The sequence below is a fragment of the Lynx canadensis genome, chromosome C2, assembly GCF_007474595.2.
Source record: "Lynx canadensis isolate LIC74 chromosome C2, mLynCan4.pri.v2, whole genome shotgun sequence".
NCBI classification, from domain to species: domain Eukaryota; kingdom Metazoa; phylum Chordata; class Mammalia; order Carnivora; family Felidae; genus Lynx; species Lynx canadensis.
Window position 1 is genome coordinate 103,203,817 of NC_044311.2, and position 16,645 is coordinate 103,220,461.

The 16,645-nt window shown below is 40.3% G+C and overlaps 1 protein-coding gene across 1 annotated transcript in view; it reads left to right on the top strand.

The window, feature by feature from the left end:
• MORC1 (MORC family CW-type zinc finger 1) overlaps positions 1-16,645 on the top strand; it is a 170,515-nt gene that overhangs the window by 148,549 nt on the left and 5,321 nt on the right. The window contains exons 25-27 of the mRNA XM_030328461.1: positions 2,646-2,807; positions 10,784-10,871; positions 12,626-12,679. Of these exons, the coding sequence (XP_030184321.1) occupies positions 2,646-2,807; positions 10,784-10,871; positions 12,626-12,679 (304 nt within the window). The remainder of the gene's footprint in view (positions 1-2,645; positions 2,808-10,783; positions 10,872-12,625; positions 12,680-16,645) is intronic.

Sequence of the window (16,645 nt, forward strand, 5' to 3'; positions counted from 1 at the left end):
CAAGTATTCTCTCCTCTGGGGACCCCAACTCTCGCAGGCAAACTCAGGATTTCAGACAGCCACTGTTGCAAGGGTCAGATTGTCATAATCCGTTCCACTTCAGTAATTACCTGTTAAATATCAGCCACATTCTGACACACAACGGTGAGCAACGGCATTGTCAAGACCAGTGGAATTGTCTGTCTGAATGTCTGTCTTCCCATCAGGCCCGGGGCCATATATTTTCTTCTTCTTAACTGCAAGTGTCTGAGTCTCCATCCAAGCATCTCCATGCTCCATCGAAAATAGCTCACCCCACTCCTGACAAGGTGCACTATCAGATCGTAGCATCCTGCTCAGGTGTTTTCAGGGCACTTATTCCTATTGTAAAGTGTCTTATTGAATCATCTATTTATTTTAATATTTTACATTCTATCTTGATGATTTTGTATATTTTTCACTAGGACCTAACTCACTCCATAAGAGCAGGGCTGACTTGCTCACCTCTGTGTCATTGGTGTCCAGAATAGCAACTGACTCAAAAATGATACATTTGTTGATTGAATAAATGGTCCAGCTTTTCCCCCATGATGTTGCTAGGCCACTTTATGGATAGTGGTTTAACCTAGAGTTATTTATTAAAATTTGAATTAAATTTTAAAATCTATCCAAAAAACTAAAGCACATTTTGTGTGTGTGTGTGTGTGTGTGTGTGTGTGTGTGTGATATGTTACTTTTAGCTTTGTATGAGGTTGTGTGTTGTTTTGAATCATCTTGGAATTATATCTATGGCATGAATGTTAGAACTATGGTCTAATTAAGACCATAGACAGTCTTTTCTTTTTAAGTTTATTTGTTTTGAGAGAGACAGAGACAGTGCAAGTGGGGGAGGGGCAGAGAGAGAGAGACAGAGAATCCCAAGCAGGCCCCAGGCTGCCAGTGCAGAGCTCGCTCACAGTGAGATCATTACCTGAGCTGAAACCAAGAGTCAGATGCTTAATCTACTGAACCACCCAGGTGTCCCTAAAACAATCTTAGTGGAAGAATCTTATCAAACTCATTAATAGTGGTCGTGATGATAAGGAAGATCATAACAACAATAATAATTAGGTGCTAAGCACTTTTGACTGAGCACTTACTAAGAGTAGGCATTGGGCTAAATTCTTTTCTTTAAGGTTTTTTAAAGTTTATTTACTTAGAGGAAGTGGGGGAAGGTCAGAGAGGGACAGAGAGAGAATCCCAAGTAGGCTTTGCACCATCCACACGGAGCCCAATGCGGGGCTTGAACTCACAAGCTGTGAGATCATGACCTGAGCTGAAGTTGGACGTTTAACCAACCGGGCCACCCAGGTGCCCCGGCATTGAGCTAACTTCCGGGGTAACCCTCAGCACAGTTCTGTGAAGTAGGCACACAGACTGCTTAGAAGACTACTTTAGGGGTGCCTGGGTGGCTCAGTCAGTTAAGCTTCCAACTTTAGCTCAGGTCATGATCTCTCAGTTCATGAGTTGGAGCCCCATGTCAGTCTCTGTGCTGATAGCTCAGAGCTTGGAGCCTGCTTCAGATTCTGTGTCTCCTCTGTGCCTCCCCTGCTCGTGCTCTGTCTCTCTCTCAAAAACAAATACACATTTAAAAATTTTTTTAAGAAGACTAATAAAATTTCAGCATAAAGGAATCTATAGTCAATGGGCTTCCAATATTGTGCAAGTATTCTTTAATAGACAAGCATTAGCTACAGGGTTCTTAATCTTAAGTGAAATATCAGCTGAAGTTAGTGAATTAATGCCAAAAGTCTGTTGACAGTAGAAACACATTCCATTTGATTAAACTGTTATCCAATTTTTAAATGGCCCATATACAAAACTTTTTAGAGCTGTGGTCTTAACGTTAGCATTGAAAGGATTACAATCTCCTCCTTACTTGACAAGCAGAACCCTCCTCGATTGGACCTCTTCCTGCCTACAGGAAGCTTTGTCTTCCTTTGGAAGCTTTGTCTTCCAAATTGCATGTTTTCCCAGACCTCTTAAACTTTTTTCATTCCCACAATACTGAAAGCTTTGGGTCTCATTAACACAATACACTACACAAGAAACCCTCCAGTGGTAGTGCCCACTTTGCTTAGAATAAACTCCAGTTCCACCCCATGGCCATGAGTGCCAGCCCCCGCCTCTCCCCCTTTCTTCTTCTTCCCCTGCACGCCACCCCTGCAGCCTGGCCCTTAACTCTTCCAGCAGTCCTACCTCATTTCTGCCAGGGATCATTACACATCACCTGGAACACTCTTCTTCTTCCAGATCTTGACTAAGTTATCCTTTCAACGGACTTTGCCCCTTTTTGTTTTATTTCTGTATGTACCTTTCCCCAGGCTAAAACAGAACTTTAGTTTAAGATCCCCTTTCAGCCAATGAGACAAATCGTATGTGACTACTGTTGCTAAGAATACATTACTGTCAATTCTGTTTAATTGTGGCTCCCCAAAAACCTTGGAACAAGATTTGTCAGGAATAAATAGTAATTTTTCTAATTGAGAATTCGTAAATGGTAGTTTTTAGCATATTTATGGCCTTGCTCTCATTTGTGGTGTATTAACATTCCATTTGTCACATATTAATGTTTCTGAATTTATGAGTATCTAATGTGATGCCTACTTTGAAATTATAAGCGTCAGCTTGTTTTTGCGCAGTGCACTGATGGAAGATTTAAGTCCACGTTCTGGAGACAGTGCCAGCTTTTCTGTGTATAGTGGTTGTGGAGTTACTTCTTCACTGACAAAGTCTTCTCAAAGCACATATGTCAAAGAAACAGTAAGAAAACTGACGTCCAATTTAAGGTAAACATATTTGCTAACATATTTCCATATGCTTTGTTGAACTTTCTAAGCAGTGACAACTCCTGATCTTCTTTTTTTCCCTCTACTGAGCCTTAAAGTTGTTAAGATTCAATAGAATGACTTTATGACTTGTTCCCTAACTACACTGATACAGATGCACCATAGGTTAAATTTGTCTTGAAATAGAACTATAGTCACTAACTGCCTGTTGTTACATGGTCTGGCAATATAGTGGATGTTCTGTGCTGGATGTTATGAATTTCTTCCTTCCTCCCTCCCTTCCTTCCTCTTTCTTTTATTTTTTAGTTGTTTGGTTTTTGCCTGACAAAGACCCTCATGACATTTGTATGGCCTTCTACAAATTCTCCTATTGTAGCTTTAGATACTAAACTTACCAAGGGAAATTGAGTTTTACTTTTTGGTTCAGTGTAGAATGTTAACATTTGTGGGCAGGTTAAATGAGGAATTTAGATGTGTGGATCTCAGTTCCCAAAGAATGGAGAAAGAGAGGGGATAAAGTCCAGGATTCGGAATTTTTCCAAATAGGGACCAAGGATAGGAGGGGGCCAAAGAAGTTAGTATACAGAAGAGTGCTCTAAAATAGGTGACATATGGAGAGGGAGGGGCAGGAGCAATAACACCTCTAAATTAATGGAGCCAATTGGTTTGGTTGGGGTTCACAGACTGAGTGGCCTGTATTGTAAAGTGAAAGGCTTTCAGCCCAGGAGAACACACCAGAGGACCTGGCTGGAATAGTATTTTCCATTAAGACAGTTACTTTGACTTCCGGATCAGTGATGACTGCAAAAGCTTCCTGAAGAAGTAGCTGGGGAAGAATGAAATTAGAGAGTTGGCAAAAGAAATGTTGAGGTGGGGCATATACATACGCTTTCTGCTCAGGTCCAGGCTATGGTCTTGTGTGTGAAAATAGACTGCAAACCACTGCAATACTCGAACTCAGTTCTGCAGTTGTTCTGGGCTTTGTGGAAATTTCTATGGCAACATCCAGGGCTGTGGGGGCTCTGCATATGTGAGCATATATGAGCATATATGTTCCCTTGGGAACACATTACTAGTATCCCTCCTGTCCCAGGAGAAGGGAGGAAGCACTCTTGGTTCTATGTAGGTGGATCTGCTTGGACTTTGCATCAGGACACATCTTCACTAATGATACTAGGGATCCAGAGGCAAGTTGTTGACCAAGAAATGAAGCCAGAGTGCTACATTTCTGAACACTTAAGTTTTGACCACTAAATCTGCCGTAGTACCTGAGTTGGCAAGCTCTAGCCTGGGAAAGAGGAGGAAGCAGGCCAGACCTCAGTGTTGTACAGATATCATGAGGTTGAAAAAGGCCATTTGTCAAATGATCTGGATGGATGTCAGTCTCATACTGCCACGGTCTACAGTATAGTCCCTAAAGAATGGGATTCTCCAACCAGTTCTTTTCAGTATTTGTCCAGAAGTAATATGTAAGATCCTCAGTTTCGAAGTTAGGTAGCCATAAATTTGAATCTTGGTTTATTCCTTACTGGTTCCAAGATTCATGCATGTCAGTTGAGCACTACGATGCATCACATGCAATAAATTATATATGTGGGGCGCCTGGGTGGCTCAGTCGGTTAAGGGTCCGACTTCGGCTCAAGTCATGATCTCACACTTTGTGGGTTCGAGCCCTGCGTTGGGCTCTGTGCTGACAGCTCAGAGCCTGGAGCCTGCTTCAGAGTCTGTGTCTCCCTCTCTCTCTGCCTTCTTCCCACTCGTGCTCTATCTCTCTCTCTCTTAAAAATAAATAAACATTAAAAAATATTAAAAAAAATAAAAAAATAAGTTATATATGTGAATGTGCCTGTATATATCAATAAAATGTGTGCATATTACTAAAAATGACCACGTGTCTCATGATTAGGACATTGCTTCGTGTGAACCAGGCCTTCTTGATAATAATAGCTATTGTGTTTGAGCTGTTAGTATATTTTAGGCATTCACTCAAGTGTCTTGTATATGTTAGCTCCTTACTGCCACCACCTTAGGAGGTTGATATTATTTCTAACTTTTTAAAGAATGTATGATGAAACTGAAGCTTGGAGAAACAAACACACTTAAAGTCTCAGTTACACAGCTGCTAGGACAGGGCTGGGTTTCAGCCTAGGTTCCTTGATTTGGAGTCTCATGCTCTTCTTAACCCCCGTATTCACACACATACACACATATATATAACTGTACATATATATGCAGTTACATACATATACATACAGAAACATACACATGTATGTAAGTGTGTGTGTACATACATGTACACACACATTTTGTAACACACACACATCCTTTGCTACTCTTCACACTAAGACCTGGAGAGCTGTCTGGTTGTGTTGCAGTAGAGCTTGGATACTCTGCTATATATCATCATTTTCCTTATTTTTTCCTTGGCTAATTTTTGTTACGCATTTAAGTGTATCATTACTATTAATTTTAATGTTACGTGTGATCTAAGAGGAGATAATGTGATTGAAGGTGCTGAGACTTCAAAGTACATTCACTTCTATAGTTAGGCATCACTGGAAAATAAAAATTTCCTGGAAACCATCTTCCTGATGAACACATAGAATCTTTGGTGCTTGAAATCATCATACTATTACCAACCAAAGACTCTGAAAGCCAAACATAGTAATAAATCAGCTCTTTTCTGTCCCAGCTTGAGTTTTTTTGTGGTGATTGTTTTACAGAAGTATTAAGTGGAAAAAGAATTGTACAGAACACAAAGCTTAACTGGGACAAAATGAGCTCCTCATTGATCAGTCTCCTCTTTTGCCTTTAGCGGTGTGTTTTCTCACATTTCACTGGTGAAAACAGATTTCTTGTCTTCTTTGTTATGTTTTTCCCCCCCTGTGCTGTGCTATCCTGTATTTGGTCCACATGTTATTCCTTGTGTTAACTAGACTCCAAATTTCTCAAGGCGTGAAGATTGTGGCTAGCTGCGTAGAATGTGGAGGGTACCATGTTTCACCGGATTTGCCTTGCTTGTCCCATTATAAGGATAGTCATTAGAATCCTTTCCCTCTACTTGGTTCACTTTGTACATGACTCCCTCCTTATCCCTTTCCACACTGCCAAAGTGGAGTCTGGCCACTTCTGTTTAGTTCATGTTAATGGAATAAAATTAATAAAAATAGTAGTTTTCAGTGTTCATTTTCACTACCTGATAATACTCAGTTTATCGTTTTCCTGTCTTATATTACTTTTTTTTATGTGTATTAGTTTATTTAATCCCCAAATAGAATAACATCTTTGAAAATAGATTGGATTTTCCACATTGTGTCTGACATGTATTAGTAGATGTTCAAAGAATACTTTTAATGAAATTGAAAGGGACTAATGTAAAATGCAGTGAAGAGAATTGTTGGATATTAAAATATTTTCAGATGATGGGGTGTGACTGAGTTGTGTTAAGTCAGAGGTAGATGAGATCCAGACTGTTAAATTGTATCAGTTGGTCCTAAATATTAGAGTACTATCAAATCTCAAGTCACTCTCAATAATAATGATGATATAATAATAATACATATTTATTATGTGCTTCCTGTGTTCTGGGCACTGTCCTATAAGCTTTGCATATGTTAACTCACTTAAACCTTTCAACAGCCCTGTAAACAGAGACTTTCATTATCCCCTTTTTACAGATGAGGAAATTGAGGCTTGTAGAGGTTTACTACTTTGCCCAGCTTTGCGTAATTCTTGGATAGTAGAGCAGGAATTTGAATCCTGGTGGTCTGCTCTCATAGTCCTTGCTTTTAACTGCTAACCTTATAACACCTTGTTTCAGTTTATTGTTGTATATGTAAACTTGACAATCAGGCGGACTTCATTTATTTCAACTCCACAAAAGCCTATGTAAGCTTACATTTTAAAAGTATCAAAAATTAAATTTTAAAAAGGAAGTCATGGGGCGCCTGGGTGGCTCAGTTGGTTAAGTGTCCCACTCTTGATTTCAGCTCAGGTCATGATCTTGCGATTTGTGAGATCTGAGATCAGCGTGGAGCCTGCTTGGGATTCTCTTTCTTCTTCTCTCTGCCCTTCCCCCTGCTGGCAAGCATGCATGCACTTGCTCTCAAAATAAATAAACTTAAAAAAAAATAACGTATGGCACTTGTTACAGGTTGCTCCCAGTTACTGATGCAAAAGAAAGCCCACAAAAGTAAATAACACTATCAATTGGGGTCTGTCAGAAACTGTGATCTAATTCCTGGGTTTAGAAAGTGAAGCTGTGCCGTTTTTATTCATCCTCATCTTTCTCTTTCACTGGGATGGAGAAGAGAGTTTCAAACCACCTCAAGTAAGAGGCTTGCTCTTTTTCTATGAACTAGGTTACTTTTTTAGAAAGAGCATCTGGATGAGCAGGTGCCTCTGTGTTTCCCTGCTCATGTCCAGAGAGAATGGAGCTGTATTAATGCAAGTAAGAGACTTTTCTGAAGAAAAAAAGCTGTTCTGTTGAGAAGGGAATATGACTGTGGAGTGAAAAGGAAATGGCCCTTAGCTGCAGCTTTGCACAGCTTGGCCATCGCAGATGGAAGCGGTGCTGACCCATTGTTGGAGCCCAGCTAGTTGAACTCTTTAAAAACTTCCAATTCAAGCTTGCAGATACGGATATGGATTTGATAGGAATTCAGTGAGATGGGCATCATAGCCAAGGACCTCCTATGGTCCTGGATGCAAGTAACAGTTCTAGAAGATCTTTAGGATATTTGCTTCTTAAATTCTTGAGAAGAGAGACAGAGTTAAACAAAGACATTTTCCTGATTTTATTGTCAAGCCTGGGGGTAGAATTGTGAGTAAATGCTCCAAGGGAAGAAGGGCTGTTTCTGGTGGGACAAGAGTCCTGTTGAAAAGGCAGGACTTGACCCATGAATCTCCCAGAATGCACAGTGTCTACCTGATTAAGTGGATACTAGTGAACAGACACCAATTTATTCCTAGAGTTTTGTGCTGTCATATGTCCTTGAAGGACCTTTCATGGATTAGAGAATCACTATGACCGTCCTAAAGGAAACCTGAAGTTTGTGAGTGGAGAGAGGTTTGATAAGATACAAAAGAAGATATCATCAAGGAAAATCACTGAAGAAAGGGACTCAAGACAATAAATGAAGGAATTTTTTAAGAGTTCGTAACTGCATTCAGACTCCTCTTCTGTGATTTTTAGTATCTTACAGTTTTCTAACAGCATATGACAGTTTTTTTCCAAATTTATCTTTCAGAAAAAGGAAAAGGTCTGTGTGTTTGTGCTTGGAGACTGCAGGACCTGTATACTTTGTCCTCTGTCTCATCAGTTTTGTGGGACAGAATCCCCAAGGGAAAAGCTAATTATCAGCAGCTCTGTGGAGGAGAGAGTAAAAGGCAGAAACCAGAGGTCCTAGAGGGTTAGAGACAAAGGAAAGTGCAGGGGACCTACTAGGGCCTGTGGTGGAGGTGGGTCCGTAATAATCAGGAAACCATAGTGGCTCGAGGTAAGAATAATTCCTCAACCAAAGAGTTTCCATGAAGATTACATGAGGTTATATATACTATAAAACATATAGTAGCACTTAACAGCTTTCTAGCACTTTATAAAGAGTGGTTGAATGTGGCCAGGGGGCTCAATATTGCCAGAAAATACTTGTCCCCAACACGTAGTGCAGTTGGCCTAGAATACTTCCTTCACATTCCGCTGCCCTGCTGCCCCACAGCCAGCTAACTCCTCCTCCTCCTTTAGGGCTCCCCATGATGGTGTGGGCCCCTGTCAGCGCCCATGGTGGTGTATTCGCTTTCACATCCCAGCATTTCTCACTGTCTGTACCACCCACCAGCCTGACTTCCGTGTAATAAGAATGTGTGGGTTCCCAGCATGGGGGCGCAATGCCAGGCTCTGTCAGGTGCTACTGGGAAAAAGCTGTTGTAGCGGGGTTCAGGGACTACCTATGGGGTTAATGACCTTGAGTGTCTTGAGAAAATACGACACAGCAAAAGCTGTAAAACTTTCAAACAAAGTTGTGTTTTATTTTAAAATAATGTCTGTCTATCTTTAGAAATAATAGTATGTATTTGTGAGAAATTATTTAGACTATAGATGTTTGGTGTGAATTCTGATGTAGAAATTCCACAGGTTGAGAATAATTCAGAACTAATCCAGAACTTTTGGTGTCCCCGACCTGCCCCTTCAACGCTCTCTCAGTCCCAACCACATGCCGCCAGCACGTAATATTTGTTTCTCTGGAGGTACCTCCTTAGAAGATTGGCTGATTTGCTCTAAATCTAAACCCAAAAAAATGTATAACCACATGAGAAGGACTGTTGCTCAGGAGAGGCTTGAACCCTGTGTTGGAGGAATGGGAGGCTGGATTTAGGGAGAGAGAGGAGTGGCTTGTATAAAAGACCTCACCCCTTCTGCCCCACCAAACTAGCCATAAAAGTGACCACAAGTCCCCTTTCCTCGGGACTCTAGTTACAGCTTTTCTTTCCATGCCGTCTGATGTCTGCTCCTCTCACATACCTGGAATCATTCTGAGGGGAGTGTGTGTTTGTGTGTTATATTTGATGTTGTGCCATGCTGAGGATTTTTAATGTTTTGGATTGAATCTCTTTAAAACTATAAATGAGTATTAAAACCAATAATAACACTTAAAACACTAGGAATGTTAATTATGTGGGAAACAGCTATTTTACCTTTTGTGTGCCATATTATTTTACAGTTGAAAAGTTTTGTAAATCCCTTGGGTAATTTACCTGAGGTTCTTAGAACCCTTCAACATAAAAACACTCTTATACACCTTTAAGATATAGTAGCTATAAATTTCTAGATTTCATATTCTCCCAGGAATGAAATATGTGTCATCTAGGTGATTAATCCTAAAAAACCTGTCACACTACAGGGGCGGGGCACTACTGCCTCTTGGCAAAATGAAGCACCTGTCAGAACAATGGCCAGTCACTGGAAAGATCAGGGTTCACATAGGATTCCTAAGAGTATCTGCGTATCTGTGGATCCCTGGATAAAAGGAATTACTCTGGAGAGTTAAGTTCTTTGGTTTTCTTAGGGAAAAAAAAGTCACTAGACAATGTCTTTCCTCCAGGTATTTTGCAATGCTGTTTTCTTAGAACTTGAGTTCTCTTGAAAACACTCAATTAGGTGCAGGGCGTTCCTGGGCTGCTTGATTATGGATGGGCATTGTGAGATCATGCTTGTTTTCTGCCTTTCTCTCTCTCTCTCTCTCTCTCTCTCTCTCTCTCTCTCTTCCTCTCTCCCCGTCCCTCCCTCCCCCTCCTTTCCTTCCTTCCTTTCTTCCTTCCTTTCTCTTTCCTTCCTTCTTTTTCTTTCCTTCTACTTTCTCTTTTTCTCTTTCTTACTTTTTCAGTAATTTTTAATTTTTTTTAAAAAAAATGTAAAGGTTTGTTTATTTTTGAGAAAGAGAGAGCAAGAAAGCAGGGGAAGGGCAGGGGGTGGGTCAGAGGATCCAAAGAGGGCTCCATGCTGAGCGGTTCTCAAAGTCAGGAACTGTGAGATCATGACCTGCGCTGAAGTCCTATGCTCAACCGACTGAGCCACCCAGGTGCCCCTCTACCTTTCTTTTTTAAATTAACTTTTAATTTTAAGATAAGTGTAGGTTTATATGCAGTTGTGAGAAATAATACAGAGAGATCTCTTGTGCCCTTTACCTAGTTTCTCTCAGTGGTAACACTATCACAGAATCTTGGCATTGACACAGATACAGAACAGTTCATCACCATGAGGATTCCTCCTGTTGCCCTTTTATAGGCACACCCGCCTCCCTTTCCCCAGTCTGTGCTTTTTGGGGAAGACTTTGATGACAGTGGTAAAACCATTTGATGGGCACGAATGTTTATCTTTGCCGAGATGTTTAACACCCAGGAGATACCCAGTTCTGACAGGTGAGTGCTGCATCACTCTTCCTGGTATATCACCATCTCTGCTGTGCTCCTATTCCTAGGGAGATTCTTCTGTATTTTTTTTCTGAGCATCGGCTACCATCAGAATTTGGCTACACATCTGTGGAGGAACTCATGGCAAGTTTTGAGGTAAACTGGCTTTATTGGAACTTTGAGGGAGTGACAGAATAGCCTAAACTTAATCTTCATTGAAGACACATTGTGTCTTCACCTAGAATGGCTTATGTGAACGAGGATGGGGATCTTTATACCAAATGGATGACTCCGAATGAAAACTGCATTTAAAACCAGGGTGCCGAGGTTCAGATAAACTTTGGGAAGGTCTTATAGACTGAGAACAGAGAAAGTTGCAGAAATGAAAAGAAATGACATGGTTTCTGCCTTCCCTCCATGACACCAAAACTAGTTTCTATCCCTTGGATACCTTTCCTCAGCCACCTTTTATGAGGGGCTGAGTGAGGATTGGGTAGGTCAGTCATGTCAGGTGTCCAGAGCACTAGTCTTATTAGAATCAGTCACACATCAGAAGGAAAGATGAAGAAAATATGTATTTACCAAATCTCCTTTGAGAGACGGTGCCATATTATGATTAGAAGGAAAACTTTGTTCTACTGCCTGAGCTCACAATAGTTTGTCCCCAGGCTGCTAAGTCACTGCAGGCTGTGGTGAAGCTGAGTGAGGTGTGCAGGCCTGAGGCCGCCAGAAGCTGCTCACTGGAGTGGAGAGGGACCTTGAGGTACAGGAGGGTGGGGGACGGCTTCTCCACCTTCATGCTCAGCATTGCTTGTGGAAGGGATGGATGTACATAGAATGGCTATTAGTGAAAAGAACACCAAATGATTAATTTGACAGAGGGGCCACATGCCTTAATCTAATCCTGGGGAAAACCCCTTACTTTTCTAATCTGTAATTATTGTTTCTGCTTCCTCGCCTTCTATCTCCTCACCTCATCCTTGCCCCTACTACTTCACTGGGACTGTCTTGTGAGGCCACCAGTGACCAAATGCAATAGTCACTTCTTATCTGACCTCTTGGAGACCTTCAACCCAGTTGACTACTTTTTCCTTCTTCTTTTTTTTTTTTAAATTTTTTTTAATGTTTATTTTTTTTGAGAGAGACAGAGGGTGAGTGGGGGAGAGGCAGAGAGGGAGACACAGAATCCGAAGCAGCTCTGAGCTGTCAGCACAGAGCCTGACACGGGGCTCGAACTCACGAACCGTGAGATCATGACCTGAGCTGAAGCTGGAAGCTCAATTGACTGAGCCACCCAGGCGCCCCTACTTTTTCCTTCTGGAAGCACTTTCTTTGCGTAACTTCCATGACAACACACTTCTCGTTTTCTTGCTTTTCTCCCTCCCGTCTTTTCTGCTGGCAACTCAACTCCTTCTCTGGTTTCTAAATGTTGGCACATCTGAGGGCCCGTTTCTGGGCCACTATCTTCTGTCTGTGAAGTCCTGTTTCTAGGTGACCTCAACGAGTCTGTGACTTTGAGTATTGCCCCATACACCAGTGACTCCCCAGTCTATTTCTGTGGTATTCCCATTCAAGAAACCCATACTCCAACTGCCTTCTTGACATCCGTCTTGAGTACTTAGTGTTTGTCATTTACTTTTCCTTCACTTTCTTTTTTTTTCTATTGCAATTTTTTAACCATGTTGTTTGTTAATTATGTAAACTGCCTTAATCTTTTTTTGGAATAAGGTGAGGTATACTTTAGTTAATTAATTTAATTAGACCCAGCCTTAAAAGACCCACAGTACCAATGTTGGCCAGTTCTAGGCTTTGATGCTTTTTAATACTAGATACTTGCATGTTATAACTCTGTTGTAGACAGCTCATCCTCCGAAAGTTAATATCCTGTTCTGTTATCATTTACAAAACAGCTGGAGCAGTGCCCAGAGCAGACAAACAAAAAGCTGAGAATGGGCTTCAGCCAGGTAAGCTTTTTTTCAAGGTAGTCATTTATATTCTAAATGATCCCATATTCCAAAGGAGAAATAATATACATTTCCAAATGTTAGATTTGGAAGGAAATCAAATTTGCATTCTCTTATCAAGAATAAGATTAATGTGGAGCATATCAGATGTCACAAAGCAACATCTTTTTGAATTTTAAAATGCAAACGTTTCCACAGCATAAAACTTATGAACTTAGAGTAGGTCTATATTTTAAACAGAAAACATGATGACATCCTGTGTCTTTAAGAAATAGATGAAATCCTCGAGACACTGGACTAAACCAGAAATCATTTGTAGATTAAAGTTTTTAATTATTTTGGACAACTTGCTATCTCTGGGGTTTTTTTGTTTTGTTTTGTTTTTTGGTATCCTATTGACAGTTTTTTAAGTTTATGGTTTTTTCCATTATAAAAGTAGTTATAAAAGCAATTAATCCTAGTACAAGTACTTATGCTTACAGCCGTCTTCTGGAAAACTGTCATAATCGCATGTGAGCCTATAAAGACCAGGAGGTGCACGGCTCCCCCTGGAATTGTACGAAGTGCACAGAAACGGAGGCATCGCCTCACCTCTTTTGTAGGGAATGAAGTAGATTTGGATTTTCTTGTTTTATAAATGAAATCGAATTGTGAAGTAAGTTCCTAAAGACATGTAACCAGACAAACTTGCAATGAAAATTAGAACCTAAGCCAGATTCCTTCTTAGAAAGGCTGTATCACAAAGCATTTGAAGTTAGGATGGGCCTAAATGTAACACTCTTGTGGACATATTTGCCTCTGATGTCTCTGACTGAGTGCCTACTGGACTGTGATTAAACAGCTGGAAATGAAGGTTCCCGTTATTGTTCAACTGAAGAGTGAGGTTATTTTCTGAATAATGTTTGTTTAAAAGGAGTAACTGAATGCTTTCAGCCTCAAGACATACTTGTCAGCATTTCCTAACTAGATTACAAGACAAAGTTTTCACTCAAAATATTTCTGATCCTGTTCGAGCACTAGTATTATTTTCATCAGTGAAGGTAAAAACTTCAGTTGATCAAGAGACAGTAGTAGAGCCAGGCACTGAACTAGTCCTTTAATAGCCATTCCCTCATCTAACTCTCTCAACACTGGGAGGTTGGTGCCACTGTCTTAATGTTAGTAATGAGAAACTAGAGGGTCAGAAAGACAATATTCCAATGTCATGATGCAAATAAGTAGCAGATTCAGGAACCCAGATTCATCCCACCCAAAGCTCACTCTCTGCATCACTTTCCTCCATCTTCTTACCCAGACTTCATCCTGTGACAGGGTTTGCACGTGTTACTTGTAATAGGCGTACCACAGTGTCTCAGCCTTTTGGTATAAAAGAATTATTGTTTACTTACTAGAGAGCTTGACATTGCATGATGAGACATATGGGGGAGCTGCTGACAACGAAAAGGGGAGGGTGTGGTGGGCAGGTTGTTTAGTGTCCCATCAGGAACTGTCCCAACCGTAAACCTGTGGCAGCCAGCTTGAAGAGTTACCAGTAAGGCTCCTGGATCTTCCACAGATCTTAATTTGCTGGTTAGGGAATTCTGATTTAAATACTTCACACCATGAAACTTAGAAATTTGCTAAGAATTAGGGTGTCACACATCTTAATTTATCCAGGCTTATGTAAGTCCTTTACATACATAATGTATGTAATACAAAATGGCATTTTTCCAATGTCTATAGGATCAGTAATAGAGCCAGGTCGTTGTTGGGTTTTGGAGGCCACACTGAATAAGTATTTATACACGGGAACAGTGTTAGCAGAGCTGATGAGTAGAATTCTCTTCGTGTTTAGGGCAAGTGGAATTCAAAGGATCAAAGGAAGCTAAACAGTCAGGACCCCATGACTTCCTGTTGAAACAGAGATGTCGCAAGCAAAATATAGCACAACTGGAATCATGACTTCTCCAATATGAAACTGCTTGGTCATGAGGATTTTATTAATAATTGGTAGTTTTAGGTGGACGGTTATAAAAATTATTAAAATCATGTTTTGAAATCAATGTAGAGGACAGATCTATGCAACTTGGCTTACGCTGCATACTTTTAGTAAAGATAGCTTCAACAAAGCACAGGAGGACCCTTGATAAGTCACAAATGTCTTTGGTCACCATGCCCTGGTTTCCATAACTGCTAATAGTAAGAGATTGTTTATGACCACACAGGTGGTCGTATGTGACCTGACCTGAGCCACCATCTTTTATTCTTTCCTCTCACAAACCATCTGCCCCATACAAAATGGAATTGCTCCATTCCACTAGACTGGCCTGCCTCTTAGCCTTTCCCTGTGCTGTCCCCCCACAACATTCTTGTCTACTCTCCCAGTCCACAGTTGGCCTCTTGAAATCCTGTCCACCCTATGTGGAGTCTGGTCAATGCTACCTTCCACTTCAAGCCTTCCTCACTCTGTCCATGTGACTTTCTGTATTCTGAGAGAAACTTAAAAGCATTTTAGCATTAGTTAAATTTTCTGCCTTGTATTGTAGTTGTTTCTTATATTTTATTTTCTCCTTTAGTAGATTATAGAATCCTTGAAGTTACAATTCTCTCTTATCAAATTCTATATCCTGTTGCATTCACTCAGTACTTTTGAATGCATCTAGACCTTATTACCATTTGTGCACTGAGTCAAAGTTGATTGTTTCCGCTGTAGTGCCTGACCACATAAAGGCTCACATGCATATACTTATATGTAGAGTACAAAATCTGTAGATCTTGTAGGACTGCCTTAACTTCTTAGGATTCTGGGGCTCCAGAGCTGCTAGAACTCGGACTTTTTAAATTCAAGGCAGAAAATTAAACTCTCAGTTGCATATCCTTTCTTTCAAATCCTAATTCTGTTCTGAATTAAAGGAGTTCGAAAAGAATTCCATTTTTGATCCTCCTCAAATACCTCTACGAGAGTAGGTTTAGCCAGCAGAACTAAGCTTCTCATCTTGTTACAATTCTCTACTCATCTTAATTAAAATGTTAATGCAACCAGAAGTCCTTTTACATTGACTTTGAAAGTTCTCAAAATTGCTACCTTTTATAGAAACCTTCTAGAGATGTTAGCCTGAGAAAAGCAGAAGACTAAATCAGAAAACTGGTTGGTAGTGTTTGAAGGAAATATAGTTTGCTTGGTTACAAAATTGTGAACTTTGAGAGACAAAATATGACTTTGAATGTAGTGTGCTATATAAACATTCCTTATGTCATGCTGTATTTAACAGTGTTGTCTGGGGGTGCCTGGGTGGCTCAGTTTGTTAAGCCTCCGACTTCAGCTCAGATCATGATCTCATAGCTCATGAGTTGACAACTTAGAGCCTGGAACCTGCTTTGGATTCTGTGTCTCCCTCTCTCTCTGCCCCTCCCCTGCTCATGCTGTGTCTGTCTCTCTCTCAAAAATAAACATTAAAAAAAACCAAAAGTGTTGTTATGAACTTTTTATTTTTTAAGTAATTATAGATACATAGGAAATTGTAAAATAATAGAGAGATGTCATATACCTTTCAATTTTTTCCTAATGCTTAGGTCTTATGGAATTATATAATTGTGGTAGAATATCAAAACTACAAAATTTACGTTAGTGAAATATGTGTCTCATTTTATCATATGTGTAAGCTTGTGTAACCACCACCAAAATCAGGATCCAGAACTCCCACCACCACACATCTCCGTGTGCCATCCTTTATAGTCACACTGCGCACAGATAAGCACCTCAACTCCAGGCAACCACTAATCTGTTTTCCATCTCTGTAATTTTGTCATTTCAGTAATGCTGTAGAAATGGAATTGTATAGCACGTGTCACTTTCTGATTGGCTTTATTCACTTGGCATAATGCCCTTCACATCGAACGTTATCAATAGTATGTTCCTTTTCATTGCTGATAAGCAATACTGTTGTTTTCAGATTTCTTTTTAATTTTATCCTATTATTATAATTA